This window comes from Podarcis cretensis (genome assembly GCF_951804945.1).
Source record: "Podarcis cretensis genome assembly, chromosome: 2".
In the NCBI taxonomy this organism is placed as follows: Eukaryota; Metazoa; Chordata; class Lepidosauria; order Squamata; family Lacertidae; genus Podarcis; species Podarcis cretensis.
Window position 1 is genome coordinate 4,791,518 of NC_137171.1, and position 18,328 is coordinate 4,809,845.

General features: G+C 48.5%; 1 protein-coding gene across 2 annotated transcripts in view; it reads right to left on the reverse strand.

Annotated features, from left to right (window-relative positions):
• Positions 1–1,164: 1,164 nt before the first annotated feature.
• The window catches only part of ARHGAP9 (Rho GTPase activating protein 9), a 29,442-nt gene continuing 12,278 nt past the window's right edge, over positions 1,165–18,328 (reverse strand). For both annotated transcript variants that reach the window (XM_079967092.1, XM_079967093.1), the window contains exons 4-18: positions 15,489–15,725; positions 14,147–14,335; positions 13,316–13,429; positions 12,416–12,477; positions 10,376–10,457; positions 10,122–10,217; positions 9,435–9,533; positions 8,549–8,675; positions 8,293–8,403; positions 6,980–7,078; positions 6,744–6,821; positions 6,141–6,185; positions 4,653–4,787; positions 3,628–3,733; positions 1,165–2,897 (exon numbers count right to left, since the gene is read on the reverse strand). In XM_079967092.1, the coding sequence (XP_079823218.1) occupies positions 2,711–2,897; positions 3,628–3,733; positions 4,653–4,787; positions 6,141–6,185; positions 6,744–6,821; positions 6,980–7,078; positions 8,293–8,403; positions 8,549–8,675; positions 9,435–9,533; positions 10,122–10,217; positions 10,376–10,457; positions 12,416–12,477; positions 13,316–13,429; positions 14,147–14,335; positions 15,489–15,725 (1,767 nt within the window). In that variant the 3' untranslated portion in view covers positions 1,165–2,710. The remainder of the gene's footprint in view (positions 2,898–3,627; positions 3,734–4,652; positions 4,788–6,140; positions 6,186–6,743; positions 6,822–6,979; positions 7,079–8,292; positions 8,404–8,548; positions 8,676–9,434; positions 9,534–10,121; positions 10,218–10,375; positions 10,458–12,415; positions 12,478–13,315; positions 13,430–14,146; positions 14,336–15,488; positions 15,726–18,328) is intronic.

The window sequence follows — 18,328 nt, forward strand, 5'->3', positions numbered from 1 at the left end:
CCAACCGGGGGAGGTGGGCATTATGCACAGATGGGGAATAGATTCATCTAATAATTTTTTGCTTCTTACGCAGTTAGTTGTTAAAGGTACAGAAGCCTTGTCCCGGAGCCTCTTCAGATCCTCTGCAGCAGATGTGGGCAACCTGTGGCTCCAGATGTTGTTGGCTTCAGCTCGCATCAGAGCCAGCCCACCAATTAGATGGGGTGAAACACCCACCTCAGACAGCAGAGGTGCACAAGGCAGAGCCCCGCCTGCCCCACTGCTTCCAGCACATGGTGTCACTGCTTCCCTTCCCCACCCCAGGATGAAGACAAGCGACAATGCCTTGAGGAGCGTCCCAGCTCTCAGAGAAGTCAGTGAGAGCCTGCGCATTCCCACATGGCGGGCATTGCTGCTCGTCTTCCCCCTCCACGCTGCCACCACCCCATCCCTGGGCTGAGAGGGCAAGCAGAAATACTTTGTGGAATCATAGAATTGAATCTCGGGGGTCATCTAGTCGAACCCCCTGCAATGCAGGGATCTCAGTTGAAGCATCCATGACTGATGGCCACCCAAGCTCTGCTTAAAAGCCTCCGAGGAAGAAGAGTCCACCACCTTGTGAGGGAGTCCATTCCACTGATGAACTGCTCTTACGATCAGAAAGTTCTTCCTGATGTTTAGCCGGAATCGCCTTTCTTGTAACTTGAAGCCAATGGTTTGAGCCCTACCCTCCAGAGCAGGAGAAAACAAGCTTTCTCTGTCTCCCATGTGACAGCCCTATAGATATTGGAAGATGGCTACCATATCTCCTCTCAGACTCCCAAGAGCATTTCTGCACACAGCATTGTAGCTCGTCCCCTTCCCCTCCCCAGGGTTGGAAAAGAGCTCTCCAGCTCTCACTGAGTTTGGTGAGAAGGGGCAGTGTAAGGTGAGGTGCAGCACATTCCCGTTTCACCTTGGGTGGCGAAATGAAATGGGCTGCCTCCGGCTCCCATCGTCCCTGACAATTGGCAAGGCGGCTGGGGCTGCTGAGAATTTGAGTCTAACAACATCTGAAGGGCCACAGGTTCTTCACCCCTGATCTATAGTTTTTTCCTGTAACCATTTGGAACCTGCTTTTCTCCCCCACCAAACTGAGGTTCCCAATATGCTTGATTCTGCCGTGTACAGTAAAGAGGGGATGGATCACTCAGAAATTATTTTTATTGTATGCTTCCCTTCCTCAACTATTACAAGTCACTGAGAAAATCAAGATGAAAAGTTCCAGGAACTATGTTCCAGCCTTGTAAATAAGACCACAAAAGCCTATAAAAACAGAAACAAAACAAAAAATGTGTTTGCTATGAGGGTAGTAGCTACTGTCTCCATAGTGGGCATGGAAAGGCTGGCTACTAACTTTTAAGACTCATCCCCCCCCCCAAAAAAAAGGACTTCTACTGTGTGGGCTGGATAACTTTTTCTCCATTCCACCAACCTTCTTCCTCCATGGCTGAGGTTGGCAGAGGAGACAAGGAGTGGTCCATTCCTTTTCTGCCAGTGTGCTCACTTGCCCACAAGAGATTCTTGATCAACTAAGGGCTACTAGATGAGTTGTTAAATGCAAACCTCTTTGCATGGCATGAGCCAGCCTTCCCAACCTGGTGCACTTCAGAGATTGTTGGACTATAACTCCCATTGTTCCTGGGCTTTGGTCCTGGTGACTGAAACCGATAGGAGCTATAGTCCAAAACATATTTCGAGTGACAGATTGGGGAAGGCTGCCATAAGCTATGACCCAAACGATTCAGAGAGCCACAGGATTAGAGTGGAATATCGTAGCTCTGTACCAAAAAAAACCTGTACTGGATCTCCAGTACAGAAAATTCAACAGCTTCATTAAGCTATAGTTTCCAGGGTTGTTTGCAGGAAACCATGGCAATTTCAAAGTAGTTTTACCTTTTTTTCCTTTTAATTAATAAGTACTGATGTGCCTTAACATAATGAGTCACGAAGGACACCTAGAGCAGGCATGAAGAAGCTGGTTCCTTTCAGAAGATGCTGGACTCCAAAACCCTATCAGCCCCAGGCAGCATAGCCAACGGTCAGGGACAGTAGGAACTGTGGTCCAGAAACCTCTTAAGAGAGGCATTGGTTCCTTGTTCCTGTCCTAGAGGATGTATGCTTTACCACATGACTTTACTGCAAGGGCAAAATGAGGAACTGGTGCAGAAGGGTGCAAAAGCAGAGCAAAGGAGCCTTGCACATCAGAGGCATCAAGTCATGTGGAGAAAACGTAACTGTCGGCTCAAGAGAATGAGCTGCAGAACTTGGCTGAATGATGATGTGAGAGGGACAGGGTTAATGGAGAGTCTATTTTCGACATCCTTCTCTTTTCACATTCGTACTCAAGGAATCGTGCTGGACCCTCTGGGCTTAGGTCCAAGTGCTGCCAGTCTCAGCTTCATTTGAGGCATCTGAAATAGTTCTTTGTGGGGTAGAGAACATCTTTCCCTACAGTGCACCAGCTTCTAAATTTGACTCAGTCTCAAGATCCTGGATGATGACCCTGCAGAGCCCAAACCACCTAGAAATCCACACCGCAAGAAGCTGATGCCAAGAGATACTGGTCTAATAGCAAATGCCAGGTCCGTGGAGCTCAGAGCCAATGCTTTGCCCCAAGACTAGATGATCTGCGATCTAGTGCACCTTCAAGATAAAACCGTCAGCCTCTGAGATTTAGGTGCCAGCCATGTCATTCAGCACCTGGGGTCACAAAGATGCTGGGGAATTCAGTAAGGAGCAGCTCCACCACCTGGTTCTGGTACACCATGCCCTCCACCAGGCTGGTTGCATCTCGCTCGTGTCTCAGGAGTGTTGGACCAAAGACAATGCCAATGTTCTGTGTCGTCATCCGGTTGATATCTGAGTGCTCCATCACTCTGAAGGGCGGAGGGAGAGAGAGAGAGAGAACCATCATAATGCACTGGCCTCTAACACATCCATGGCCAAAGCAGGCATGTGGCTATGCTTTGGATTTGAGTTCTAAAAAGAAAAAGATGGTGCTCAACCAGCTTGAAAGTCACATCCCCTGAGCTGGAATGTCATTTCCCTAGTCTATATGTGGGCTTGTTGTAATAATCCAGGTTAGAGGAAAACATTTTACACATGCATCCTTCTCTGCACATCACACTAAGGAATATTTAAGATTTGAAGCCCAACATTCCTACTTTTTACGACCTACAAAAGACATCCTTGGACATTCTGATTCCAATCAGCTGGAACTTCTATTTCTCACCACTGTGTCATGTAGTGCCAGCTCCCAAATACTCCAGCTTTCCAAACTCAGTATAGCCTTGCAGAGTAGATCTGATAGCAGAAGCAAGAGAGCTGGAATTATACCAGATTGCTTCCACAATATACCTCTTCTCTGCAATTGCTATCCCATGATTGTGTGTGCACAATGCAACACAATTGCAAGTCCAGTGATGACAGATAAAACACTGATTGCCTGTCAGTGTTTTAATGGGATTTTAAACAAGGTTTTTTAACAATATACTTAACAGCTTCCTCCTAATATTAGTAACCAGTGCCGCACATGCCAGTAAGTGGAATAAGAAAATGCATAGGGTTGGGTGGTCCATTAATGGTACATGAATCCTGCTTCCTTACTTGCGAAGATGCTCCAGTAAATAATGCAGTGTGTCCTGGTTTGGTTGGGGGAGGCTCTGGATCAGTCCTGCAAGCTTGGATACTTTTTCCTTGGGTTCAGACAACTCTGTGTAGGGAAAAGCAACCGGCCACTCCTTAATTGGGCAGGAGGTGAGGTAATAGGCATGCTTATAGAGACACCACCAGCTTTCAAGAGGCATCATCAGGAGCCACAAGAGACCAGGAAATGGCTTGAGGTTCTTGCTCATCTTGTGAAACAAACAGGACTGCTAATCTTAGCAATAGAATGCAAATGACTCTGCAATGATTACACTGCTAATAACGTAATTTTACAAACCCAGATCTTAGTTGGTAAAAAACCAAGGCTTTGGGTTTCTTTTCTTTCTTTCTTTCTTTTTTTTTGCACACGGTATTTCTTTATTTGTGTATTAGCCTCCCAAACTCTCTTCAGCTAAGGTCGGCTCCCAAAGTGTTACATTCTGCCAAACCAAGGCTTTGGGTTTCAATGACTCAAAAAAGTAGGAAGTTACTAGGTGAATTATTGCAGAAAAGGGCAGTATATACTTCTTCTGAGCCATTTTTCGTCCCCAGCTGCAGAGAAAATTGTTGGCAATTGATGTATGTGCTCCTGCAGTAGGTATTTTACCCTAAGAGATGTGATCTCTGCTTTTCTACCTGCATTTCACCCAAGCTCTATGCGATGCATGGGAGCCACTAACTGGCTAACTGGGGGCGGGGTGAGGGAAATGGGATGTCATTCCTTTAGGTCAGGGATGTCCAACAGGTAGATCATGATCTACTGATAGATCGCAGGGGGTCTGTGGTAGATCATGGTAGATCTTGGGAGGCCCCCCCAAAAAAACAACTTGGGCTCCCTAAAAAAAGCTCAACTTTGGTAGATCACTGCCAGTTTTTTACAGTGGGAGTAGATCTCATTCTCTTGAAAGTTGGACATGCCTGCTTTAGGTCATTCCTTTAGCTATGGGGAACCAAAGCCAGAAGGCAAGGAGAAGAATTGCACTTACTGACACAAGCCACAAATTCATCAAAGAGGCTGTAGGGAATGAGTGGCTCAGGCAGCTCCCGGAAGAAAAGCTTGAGGGCCCCTGTGACCACATGCACATCGTCCCACTGGGGGTCACTGAGGCGAAGCTTCTCCTCTAGAAAGGGAGAAATAAGACAGCAGAGCTGTTGAAGACGGGCAAAGGAGGAGTCAGAAAAGTCTGCCTGGAAGGAACCATTGTGCCCAGGTCACAAGAAGCGATTGTTCCACTCTAATTCTGCACTAGGGACGCGGGTGGCGCTGTGGGTTAAACCACAGAGCCTAGGACTTGCCGATCAGAAAGTTGGCAGTTCGAATCCCCGCGACAGGGTGAGCTCCCGTTGTTCGGTCCCTGCTCCTGCCAACCTAGCAGTTCGAAAGCACATCAAAGTGCAATTAGATAAATAGGTACCGCTCCGGGGGGAAGGTAAATGGCATTTCCGTGCGCTGCTCTGGTTCGCCAGAAGTGGCTTAGTCATGCTGGCCACATGACCCGGAAGCTGTACGCCGGCTCCCTCGGCCAGTAAAGCGAGATGAGCGCCGCAACCCCAGAGTCAGTCATGACTGGACCTAATGGTCAGGGGTCCCTTTACCTTTACCTAATTCTGCACTGGCCAGACCACGTTTGGAGTACTGCGTCCAGTTCTGGGCAGCACATTTTAAAAAGGACATTGACTCATTGGAGTGTGTCCTGACAAGAATGGCAAAGAAAAGCAAGGCCTGTGAGGAACAGTTGAAAGAGGTGGTATGTTTAGCCTAGAGAAAGGTAAAGATAGGCAGACGTCCCAGCTGTCTTTCAAATGTCTGAAAGGCTGTCACAAAGAGGGAGGAGATTAATCCTGTGTCGCTGCAGAGAAAAGGACAAATTTGTGGCCATTGCAGGGAGGTGTATTTCCCTATACTTAGGAGAAGCATGCTAACGATATACAGTGGAACCTCGGTTTTCGAGTGTCTCGGAAGCCAAACAATTTGGAACCCAAACACCGAAAACCCAGAAGTGAATGCTTCCATTTTTGAACGCACCTCAGTAGTTGAATGGCTTCATTTTTCTCAATGGAATTTGCTGACTGCCCACCGCGCCTCGGTTGTTGAACGTTTCAGAAGTCGAACAGTCTTCTGGAATGGATTACGTTCAGCGACCAAGGTACCACTGTATAAGAGCTGACTGACAATGAGACGGACTGCCTTGGGAGATGGTGGAGCTATTTAAGCAGAGGCTGGGCAGCCACCTGTCAAAGGTGCAGTAGTTACTTCCTGCACTACATATCCTACACTGAATGGGGGTTGGACTAGATGACCCCCAGGTCCCTTCCAGCTCTGTTATTCTGCAACTCAGGAGAACTGCATCCTGCATTCAAGGCACAAGTTGGCCCCATAAGAGGCTTCCCTCTCTGCCTTGTATTGTGTTTCTCATTCTGTTTTCTTGAGCTCACAGAGACAAAAGTGCAAGGAAGCAAGCACCCAACATTACCTTGCTCAGGGAAGACGTAGCGCCCATCTGAGGTCACTGCCCGCTCTGCAAGACAATGCAATGGTTACTGAGGGCACCAGTAAGAGGAACAAGGCCTTTGGTAATCCTGTCTTCACAGCATGTCTGACATAGATACATATCAGCAAGCCATACACTGATTCAGCTATCAGCCTTGTCCTTCTTATGCTTCAGCTCTATGGTTTATACATATATTAAAGCAGTATGTTTACATTCATAGGTTTGCCTTTTGCTTTATTAAAAATAATTGCAAAAGCAGCTGCAATACTGCTCTGAGGGAGCAGGCATGTGTGTATTGGTTACCTTCTAGGCGCCAGCCAATAGGTGGCTTCTGTCCTCTGGCTGTTCTACAGCTGAACCACTGTGGAAGCAAAACTAGAGACCTGTTCTCCACCCCCAAGACAGGAAAAAAATGTATGTTGGTATTAAATAGGCTGAAAAGTACTTTTCAAACTGGCCCCAGTTTTTCAAATGCTTCCTGTACCATCACAAAAGTAAAAGCCCAGATAACAGATGGCTTTGAGGCCCAGCAACTCCTTTCTCTGCAAGTTCCCCCCATTTCCATTTATCACTGTAATTACTCACCACGGTCAACTATGAATCTCAGCTTCTGAATAACAGCCAAGTTCCCACTGACCCTGTAGATTCCATCTACATCCAGGCCTGAAAAGCAGAGGAGAGACCCTGCTGTGAAATCTCATGGACCCCCAATGGAACTGGGCAAAGTGAGGGCAGGAGGCTGCTACCAGGGTCCCCGGGGGAAGGGCCCGTTCCCAGCCCAGGCAAGGCCTCATGGAGAAGGAATGCTGAGCACAGCGTACCTCTCTGTTCCACAGCTTCCACACACTGCTGGACAAAACGTGGGACGGTGCCCCCTTCCCGCTGGCACAAGGCTTCTAGCCGGCAACCAAAGACCTGGTCTGGGGAATTAATAATAATAATAATAATAATAATAATAATAATATTCGTACCCCACCCATCTGGCTGAGTTTCCCCAACCACTCTGGGCGGCTCCCAACAGAATAGTAAAAACACGATAAAACATCAGACATTAAATCTTCCCTAAACAGGGAATCTGCCTTCAGGTGTCTTTTAAAAGTCAGGTAGTTGTTTATTTCCTTGACATCTGGTGGGAGGGTGTTCCACAGGGAGGGCGCCACTACCGAGAAGGCCCTCTGCCTAGTTCCCTGTAACCTCACTTCTCACAGTGGGGGAACCGCCAGAAGGCCCTCAGCATTGGACCTCAGTGTCCGGGCTGAACGATGGGGGTGGAGACGCTCCTTCAGGTATACTGGACCGAGGCCGTTTAGGGCTTTAAAGGTCAACACAAACATTTTGAGTTGTGCTTGGAAATGTACTGGGAGCCAGTGTAGGTCTTTCAGGACTGGTGTTATATAGTCCTGGCAGCCACTCCCGGTCACTAGTCTAGCTGCTGCATTCTGGCTTAGTGGTAGTTTCCGAGTCACCTTCAAAGGTAGCCCCACATAGAGCACATTTCAGTAGTCCAAGCGGGAGATAACCAGAGCATGCACCACTCTGGCGAGACAGTCCACGGGCAGGTAGGGTCTCAGCTTGCAAACCAGATGGAGCTGGTAGACAGCTGCCCTGGATACAGAATTGACCTGCACCTCCATGGACAGCTGTGAATCCAAAATGACGTCCAGGTTGCGCACCTGGTCCTTCAGGGGCACAGTTACCCCATTCAGGACCAGGGAGTCCTCCACACCCACCCCCCTCCTGTCCCCCCAAAACAGTACTTCTGTCTTGTCAGGATTCAGCCTCAATCCATTAGCCTCCATCCATCCTCCAGCTGCCTCCAGACACTCACACAGGACCTTCACTGCCTTCACTGGTTCTGATTTGGAGGAGAGGTAGAGCTGGGTATCATCCAGAGGAGAGAACTGCATCTGGAGGGCACCGTGTTGGCTCCTGCTACATTTCATGTTCACAACAGCCACACCAAAATTTACACCCATCTATTGCAGCCATGCTGGTCACAATTATGGGGACTTATTTTGCCTTTTCAAGGGGTTCCCACATGAAGCATTACGAGCAAGTGCATCGTGATGCCAACTCTACAATACCTCTAAAAGTCCACCATTCACACACCACCTAAGATGGTTTGGGTAGTCACCTCGGATCAGTCCCTTTTCCTGCAAACTCCGCAGTGGCGGCCGCTTGGCTATGAACCGCCTCAGCTTGCTCTTGACCCGTTTCTTGTAGGCTCTGTCTGGACTCGAGGATGCTAGGAGATGGGCAAGGAGAAGGCGGGAGAGAAGAAGTTAAGGCAGCTGAAGCTCAGTTGTCCCAGCTCCCCTACCTAGGCCAAGGCAGCCTGATTTAAGCAACTCTCTTAGCCTTCCCCACACCCAGATTGGCTTGGCACAGACCTGCCTGCGCCTCATTCTTCAGAGCGCCTGGCTCCTCGTCATCATCAGCACTGAGGTCCACAAGTTCAGTGCTGTTGGACCGGCAGAGTGGATACAGAAGTGGCTCATCCAGAGGATTCTCCTGATCCTGCAGTGGGAAAGGAGGCAGGTGAAGCCAGGAGGGGTGGGGCAAAGTAGGGGCAAAGCAGGCAAATGCATTTAATTTATAATTTATCCCAAATGCAAAATGTGGTGTTTCACTGGTATGGAGACCTAGATTGGGCTGGTCAGTGACTTGTCATGGTGATGCAACCCTGACCCACATAATCTTCCAGCTGGCATTTCATTTAATTCCAGTCTTCCTCAACCACACTTTCAGCTTTGCAACTGACCCCTTAAAAGCCCTGGGTCTGGAAAGCGGGGGGAGGGGTCAGCTGTGATGCCATGAGCCTTCCCTGGGTGTCTGCTTCTGTCATGTACCAATCCTTCTCTGATACCATGGGTATCCAACGGAGTTAGATTTATTAGGTTTGGTCCTAAGTCCCTGTTCCCACATCAAGCTTTATTTATTTGTTTGTTTTTTAAAAACCACAAATACATTTTTAATGTGTTTTCCTACAAAATACGCAGTTTTATATTATTTTAATACAGCTTTATTCTAAATTGTATTTTGTACACATTTTAACATAAAATATAATATTGGTAACTTGCTTTTTCAGCTGAAAACTATTGCAATAACTGCATTCCAATAATAACTGCAGTCCAATCCATGTTTCAGTCCCAGGAAGTGCAAATGAGAACGGTTCATTAAAAAAAAATGCAGATTGAAGAAAACCTCGAGCATTTCTAACTTTGAAGAGGAGGAAGAATTGAGGGCAGCTTAAGCCTTTTGGTTTGCCTCACTCACCAGCCTGCGGATGACCCCTCGGATTGCCTGGTACCAGTCTTGGCTGACAGCCTCACTGCCTGATTGCAGGAGATACTCGTTGCCTGTCACGGTGCGGAACTAAGAAGAACAGAGGGCAAAAGGAGAGAAGACAGACTGGATTAGGCAACGGCTCCGTGTAACCCTGTGTTTTCCTAGAATACCGTACATTGTCTTGCATTTCAAAGGAAATGTGTATGAGGAGCCACTGGACATAATAAGAGCCCTGCTGGGTCAGGTTAGAGGCCCAACTAGTCCTCTTTTGTACAGTGACCACCAAGATGGGTCTTGAGAAGCCAACAAGCTCCTGCAGTAGCAGTCTCCCACCACCTCCAATCCCAGAGATGGAATTTAGTTATGAGTGAGGAGTTGACTAACTCTTGATAATGTGCCTTTGAGCAGATTCTCACCATCCACTTCCCAGCAGAGACACGTGTCTGGAAATTATCCCCTCTCTTCTCCATGAACAGCACATGCAGTGGCCCTTCTTTAGCTGCTTTTCTATTGCAGGCCAACACAGGACCATTAAAGGTCAACTCTGTGTTCTTAAGTGAGAAGAGCAAACAACGCCACAGTAGGAGCAAAAAGGGTTCAGTTCTTGGCAATGTGACATCTGACCCCAGGTATCCCACAGGTCAAGGCTCATTTCCTGAGCATTCATGCACCTACATGGATGACATTCCGCTTACTGGACAAGTCCCTGGCCCAATCAATGCGGGCCCCACGCAAATCCACACTGCTTTCAGGCCGGCTACTGGCTGGAGTCTGCAGGAAGAGAGGAGAAAGAGTTAGCTGGTTCTCCACAACTTCACTTGACACTGTGTCAAGCTGGGAAAGGGACACAGGAGGCTTCTGCTGTCGAGCACAATCAGTTCTTCCTTCCTCCTTCACCTTCCACCTTCTGCCTTGCTTGCCCCACTCACCCATCCAGCTGCCACCTTGGGGTCCTTGTAGAACATGAGACTGTTCCCAGCCAACACCAGCCACGAAGATGCCCAACACTTTCTGCGGGGGGGGGGGGGGTGTGAGAAGCAGGGTGAGATGAATGGGGATGAATCTGACAGCATGCATATTCTGAGCACACACACAAAAGGATGAAAACAAATGCTCCCACATTCAGGCATGTTATATTGATTGCATTAATTGGTTGGAATAAGCACTGCAGTTATATAAATGAACCCACCTCAACATTACATTGAAAGCAGCCAGTGGCTTTCCTGCATTTTCAGACTTCATATGAGAGACATCATTTTATCTTACTCTGATGCCGTCACTCCCAGAACCTACTTTATGCCTTCAGGCTACACTTCCCTTCCCTTCAAGAAGGCAGCTTCTGCACGCGACGTAGAAGGAGGGGGCTTGTCAACGTGGGAAGGTAGCTCATCTAGGAGACGGAAAACTCTGATCCTAACCCTCCACTGCCTTGCAAGAAGAAAAGGCTAAGGAATAAACCCTACACAAATCCTGCGTGGAGTCCCTAAGGTGGCTAGATGGCACGCAGGTGGCGATGTGGGTTAAAGCCTCAGCGCCTAGGGCTTGCCGATCGAAAGGTCGGCGGTTCGAATCCCTGCGGCGGGGTGCGCTCCCGCTGCTCGGTCCCAGCGCCTGCCAACCTAGCAGTTCAAAAGCACCTCCAGGTGCAAGTAGATAAATAGGGACCGCTTACCAGCGGGAAGGTAAACGGCCTTTCCGTGTGTGGCTCTGTCTCTGGCTCTGGCTCTGGCCAGAGCAGCGATGTCACGCTGGCCACGTGACCCGGAAGTGTCTCCGGACAGCGCTGGCCCCTGGCCTCTTAAGTGAGATGGGCGCACAACCCCAGAGTCTGTCAAGACTGGCCCGTACGGGCAGGGGTACCTTTACCTTTACCTTTATGCCTCCTTTCAGCAACTCCTGCACCAAGCTGGTGCCGAATGTCTTGCTCTGCTTTCCTTTGGACCACATCAGCAAGTCTGAGAGGGGGGTCTTGTCATCTAGGCAGCCCAAAACCTCCACACACACTGCCCAGGCTCGCACCTCAAGGGTGTCACTTCAGTGCTGCTAATGGAGCTGTTTGACTTCACCCCTAGGGGCGGACTCCATTATCTCTCAAGACAAATGGATGTCAACAAGGCATCAGGTGAGACTTTCTTTGCCTATTTCCTGTTCTCTGGAACTAACTCAATATCCTAGTTTGAGCCTGAGGGAAGGAGAAAGAATTCCCCCAACGTCATAGCTGAAGAACTTGTGGCCCTCCAGATGTTGCTGGATTCCATCTCCCTTCAGCTCCAGCCAGCACGGCCAGTGATGCAGGATGGGCGGAACTCTGGAGGCCACAAGTATCACCACAGCCCTGCCTTAAGACCAACTGCTGTCATTGCTGTCCACTTTTTGAAGACCCTGAGCTGTAGTTAGGAACACAGGAAGCTGCCTTACACTGAGCAAGACTACTGATCACTATAATGCAGTCTACACTGACTGGCAGCAGCTCTACGGGGATTAAGACTGGAATCTCTCCCAGCCTTACCTGGAAGTGCCAGGGATTGAACCGGGGCCTTCCACAGTCATCGTCATGACAGTATATCCATTGTATTGCCCATCAGGTTATTTAGATACTCCAAACTCCACGTGTCCCATTTCCCACAAGCTTGCTTCCTCTGCCCTACCAAATTTCTCCCCTGATGGAGAGAACCCAGGCTCAGATCTGCTTTATTTCCTCCTAGATTGGCTGGGCCCCTTCCTGAGCTGTGACAGTAAGCTGAAAAAAGGCCCAATTACCCACTGACAGCCCTTTTGTCCATTCACAGCCAGGACATTGCTTGTCAAAACCCCTTCAGCTGTGAACTGCTATCCAGCTGGAACTGAGCAACCAGTCAGGTTAGCATGAAGACTGGAGGACCAAGGGCTGCCCAGATTCCACCAAAAGGAATAGGGGGAAGCACCCCTCCTCGAGCATCTTCCCACCGCGGGGGATGCCAGCAAGATACCTGAGTTTTCGGCCTCCTTCTGCAATCTTGGTTTTGTTCAGCTGTCCGGTTTTCTCCACCATCTGCAGCGAAGAAGCATCAGCATCAGCAAACACCATGGGCAAACCCTCTGACCTTTTCTGAGCTGCAGGATACTCCCCAATAGCCTCTGTTTCTCAGCAGAGCTTAACCTGCATCTCTCCACCACATATCAGACAGGCGCTCGCTCTGTTTCCTTCTCAGATGACTACTGAAGACATTCCTTTTCCAACAAGCCTTTTAAGAGGTTCTGCACTGGAGCTGGTTTTATATATGATTTTATTGTTGGTGTTTAGGATTACGTACCGCACTGGGTCTCCCTAGACCACCCTGCAAAACTTTATTTTTCCAAAGCCTGGGTTCCACACCCTGTCGCCCCTTTGCTTCATTCACCCTCCAAGCCACACCGTCGGCAGCAAACTACGTTCTCCGTCTTTGTCCTGCACTATTATTCCTATTATTATTGGGGAGTCTATTGCATGGGCTGCACTTTTGACTACAATCGGATCCTGCCTGCAAGTTTCCCACAGGCATCTGGTTCACAGGTATATATAGTCCAGGACCAACGGTTCCATTGGCCTGATCCCACAGGGCTCCCTTCTTATAAGAGCATCCTACCCCACCCCAAAACTGAGAAAGCCGCCTGCCTGACATGGCAGCCCTAAACTTGGGGTGCTCACTGCACCAAATCCTTTCCAGTGGGGAGGAGGGGAGCTTTCTTTGTTCAATTATATTTATATCTAGCTTTTCCTCCAGGGAGCTCAAGGTGGTATATCGATGGTCCCCTCCCTTTTATCCTCACACCAATCCTGTGAGGCCGGCCGGCCGGCCCCATGGTCACCCAGTGAGCTTCACACACTCAAACCACCACACCACACTTACATGCAGCAGGTCAGGGCTGTCTGTGGGGGAACCATTGGCAGATCCCGACGGTGCAGGGTATTCCTCCAGCCAGGCCTCACAACTGTGTTGCGAAAGGTTCCGGCGATGACTTCCCTGGAAGGAGAGAGACACAGAAGAAGTGAGTCTCCCAACCTCTCTGGTGTATCAAGTCCAGGGCCAGCCCTGCCACTAGGCAAAGGGAAATGACTGCCCCCGACAGCTGATTTTGGATGAAACGAAGGGGTGGCAAACAGCTGCTTATTTTATTTATTATGGGTGATATCCAATGTTGGTCCTTCTCAGAGTAGACCAACTACAATCAATGACCTCAAGTCCACTAATTTTGGTGGGTCTACTCACAAAGTTTGGATAGCACCCTATATTTTATTGTCTTTTTCTCTGCCAGGGGACGGGGAGAGGAATTTCTGCTTCAGGTGCCAAAATAATGTGGCTGACCTTGGTTACTTTTGCACCTTTACTGGACATGGTTTGGAGGGGAGGCAATGCCATTTGCACTCTGCCTCACGCAGCCAAATGTCTTGGGCAACCCCTGGTCTCAACACATTCTACACCATTGTCCTGCCCCTCCCGTTCTCACACCTGCAGCTCCAGACACACACAGAGTAACGCAAGGCTGTGTACTGACCAACACCCCCCAAGGAATCCTGGGAATTGTAGTCTGTGATAGGTATACTGCAGTTCCCAGGATTCTTGCAGTGGGAGGGATTTGCTCTAAATGGTGTGCACACAGCCTCCATTCACTACCAAATGCACCTAATTCCTCCTCTTTGGGGCACACAGTTGCCCCCCAGCCCCCCCCAGGTGACTTACCTTGGGCCCCTGCGTCTCTGGCAGCACCATGGACTTGGTGTAGGTCAGCTTCTTGTCCCTGGTCCGGAGACCCTGACTCACAGCCTCCAGCTCCCCCCTCTCTGCTCCGACTGGGTCTTTGTCCGGTGTTTCGCCCAGAGGAGGGTCTACAGGGGCTGAGGGGCTGTGTCCCTCTGCCTGTATCAAGCGCTGCAAAAAATGCAGAAACACAGAAGGTGGGAGGGAAGGATAAAGTGTGGGGCGTGTGGGTGGGTGTAAGAGAAGCTTCTATCTAGAGAACCGGACAGCTTCCAATTAAAAGAGGCTGCCCTTCCCCCTCCCCACCCCAGGCTCAGCAATTCCAGAGTCTTAATCCCCAGGGGCCCCCTGCTATTTCTTTCAAACCTCCTCTCTCACATAAGCAACAGCCCTCCGTCCTCCTGACCCACCCGCCCCCCATCTGTCCTGCCCTGACCCTCTGCTGCTGATGGTCCTAACAAGACCCACAGGCACAATCTCTCCTGGTGGAGGAGGGACGCACGTGGCAGTGGGGCGTGGGGAAAGGGGAGAGCCAGCTCCGGAGATTAGCTGGCACTGGCAGGCTGGCTCCTTCCCCTTGGCCAGGACTCCTAGTTCGTTAGAAGTAATTATTGCAGAATTCCTCCAGCAGCGGCCCAGGGAGAGGGTGCCAGGAAGCAAGGGGTTTCAGAGGGAGGCAGCCTGTTGGGGGGGGGAGGTGGCAGCCGGTACCTGTCTGCAGGGCTCCCCAACAGGTGACCCCCCTCCAATAATGGACATGGGGACCCTATGTGGTGTAGTGCTTAATAGTTCTCAGCTGGGACTTGGGAGACCTGGGTTCAAATCTCGATGGCAGTCATGGATATCACTGGGTAGCCTAGGGCTGCTTCCAGACTGTTGCCATTTTGGGGTGGGATTCAGTCACATAGCAGCATATTCAGGCTGTGCAATGCAAGTTGGTTTGGTGCTCTCACGGGACAACCCTGGACTTTTTGCAATAAGGAAAGTGATGCAATAAGGAAATACAAGCTGGAAAGTGTGAGATCACAATTGCTTGACACAACATTGTCTATCCTTCCAGCAAACAAATATTCAATAAATAGTTCATGCAGTCCAAAGCCCCCTGCAAACTTTGTGCAAACAGATCCGGATGAATGGTAAATAAGGAGGTTGTCCAGAAGCCATCTATTTCTTTGCCTTACCTACCTCACAGCACTGTTGTGAGATTGAAAGGGCCAGAATGGGAGGCAACAATGTACCCCCCTTGAGAAATGCTTGAAGTGATGGAGGTGAGATTCTATCACTAGCAGTTGCACACACTGGTAAGAACCAGCAGTAGCCTCACCATCTCCTGGCTCCTTCGTGGTGGTTTCCATGACTTCTCGCCCGTCACTGGCTTGTAATAGTAACTGCGCAGGGAACCAGAGTCTATGTGGTGCTCCCAGGTGTCCAGCACCTGCAGTGGGGGGCTGCGAGGGCTCGGGGGCATTCTTGCTGGTTGCTTCATCTCCTCCAGGTTGCAGTAAATTGGGGTCTTTTCCCCAACGGGATGGTGGGGAGGCAGGTGAGTATCATCCAACATCTGTCAGAAGAAAACAGGGATGCTCATTTTTTCATATATTAAGAGGAGGCAGTTTCTCCTTGTTGTGGAATGCACAAGTGAGGGGAAGCCTCCATAGCATGGGGTTTTTATGGCGAACCCAATAAAGAGCTCTGGATAACTTAACTTCAAAAATAAACATTTTCCAATCCCCTAGATCAGGGTCGAGAAGAAGGCAGATCTACTGATAGATATTTGGGTGATCAAGAAGATTTGAGGCCTCTCCCAACTGGTTAACAATAGCAACAACAAGGGCCACATCACACAATACATTTAAAGCAGTATCATACCACTTTAAAACATCATGGCGTCCCTCAAAGTATCCTGGGAGCTCTAGCTTGTTAAGGGTGCGGAGGCCTATTAGAAGCCACCCTCTTCTCCTCCCAGAGCTACAATTTTGAGAGATCCTTGTGAAGAGGGATTGAATTTTAAACCTCTCTGGAAATTGGAGCTCTGGGAAGGGAAGGTGTGTGGGGGGGGGGTTAACATCTCTCAGCACCCTTAACAAACTACAGCTCCCATAATTCTTTGGGGGTGTTTAAAATGGCATCATAGTGCTTTAAATGCATGGTATGTATGTGGCAAAATTCACACACCCTGAATTATGCTGCCAAGATAAAAAAAAAGTTTTGGAGTAACCAGGAATGGATTTTTGTGCAGAAGGCTCCACTTAGTTCTGGTACTCAAAACTAATTCCTGACCTGATGAGGAACAGGAATTTATGGACAGTCCTATCACCCCAGAGGAAATAGATACGGTCCTCAGAAACCTGAAGCCACACAAAGCCCCAGGCCCAGATGGCTTCACAGCAGAATTCTATAGGAAATTCAAAGAACCCCTGGTGCCCTACATGACCCGCCTATTCAATGACATCATAAAAGGGGGGCCCATCCCCAAAACCTGGACCTACTCCAAAATAGTCTCCATCCCAAAACCACTGAAAGACAGCCTCAAAGTAGAATCATACCACCCAATCTCATTATTAAACCAAGACTACAAGATATTCACATCAATCTTGGCCAACCGCCTAAAAATCTTCCTACACAAGTTAATAGCCCCAGACCAGACTTGCTTTGTCGCTCTTCACAATATAACTGACCCCATCAGGAAATCACTGAACCTGATCGAACACAGCAAGGCTACCAAATTCCTACTGAGAATTATGTCTCTAGACATCCTCAAAGCCTTTAATTGCTTACAGTGGAAATACCTACTAGCAGTACTAACTAACATGAAATTTGGCCCCAACTTCCTACAAATTCTCAAACAAATATACTCCATAGCTGTCAACTTTCAGATTTGAAAATAAGGGATCAGCAGCCTCACCTGTCCCGGGGACAGTCTATAGGATATCTAACAATCCAGGATAGCAGCGGGAAGCAGTGGGAAGGTGCTGGAATAAGGGAATTTCCCGCAAAAAAAGGGAAGGTGGCAAGCTATGATATACTCCCAAACCTCAGCAAAATGCAGGACTATCAATATGGACACTATATCATATAGATATAGAGTCCAAAGCAATCCAAAGAGGCACAAAACAAGGATGCCCACTGTCTCCCTTTTTATTCATCTTGACTCTGGAACTTTTAGAAATCTGAATCCGAGCTGCCACAGACATAAGGCAGTGGAAATAAAAGGCATAAATAAATTAGGGCTCTTTGCAGATGACCTAATGGTCACAACACCAAACCCCATAAACACAGCAACCTCCCTAATCAGAGAACTCAACACATTTGCAACAGTGCCAGGCCTACAGGTAAATTTTGCAAAATCAGAAGCTATGTGCTTCAACACCACTCCTTGCACCCAAAAAGAACTCACTAACATCACCAACATAAAACTTTGCCACACCAAGTTCAGATACCTAGGGGTACAAATACCCAGGAACCTCAATAAATTATACCTCCACAAATACAACCCCTTGTGGTGACAAATTAACAAAGACCTAAAGAGATGGAACAACATGAACTTCACTCTCTCAGACAAAATAGCCATGATCAAAATGATCAGCCCTTCCAAAACTAACCTACCTATTCCAAACCCTCCCAACTTAGATTTTCCCCAATCCAATTCCGAAAATGGCAGAAAAAGCTACACTTATTTATCTTCTCACACAAAAAAACAAGAATAAGCCCCAAATATACGCACCTCCCCTCCTTAGAGGGAGGATGGGGAATCCCCAACCTAGAAGCATATTACATTGCCAACCAAATACACCACATAATCCCATTTATACTAGAAAATGAGACAAAACAATGGATACACCTAGAGAGGGACACAATCGAAAATACCTGCACCACAGCATACCCATTCCTCCCAAACTAAGGAAAATTCCCACAACACTTAACAGGTACACACAGACCATGCTCAAAACATGGAAAGCAGAAATAGGCAAACTGTCCCCAACCCCATCCCCAGTAATTCCCCTAGCGTACCACCCATTATTCCATCACGCAGCACAAAACCTCCAGATAAAAACCTGGCAAACCAAAGGCTTATATCGTCTAATAGACTTCTATAAAAATAAAAAACCTTTGTCAACACAAGAAATACAAGACAAACTAGGAGACACCCAAATGCCCTGGTGA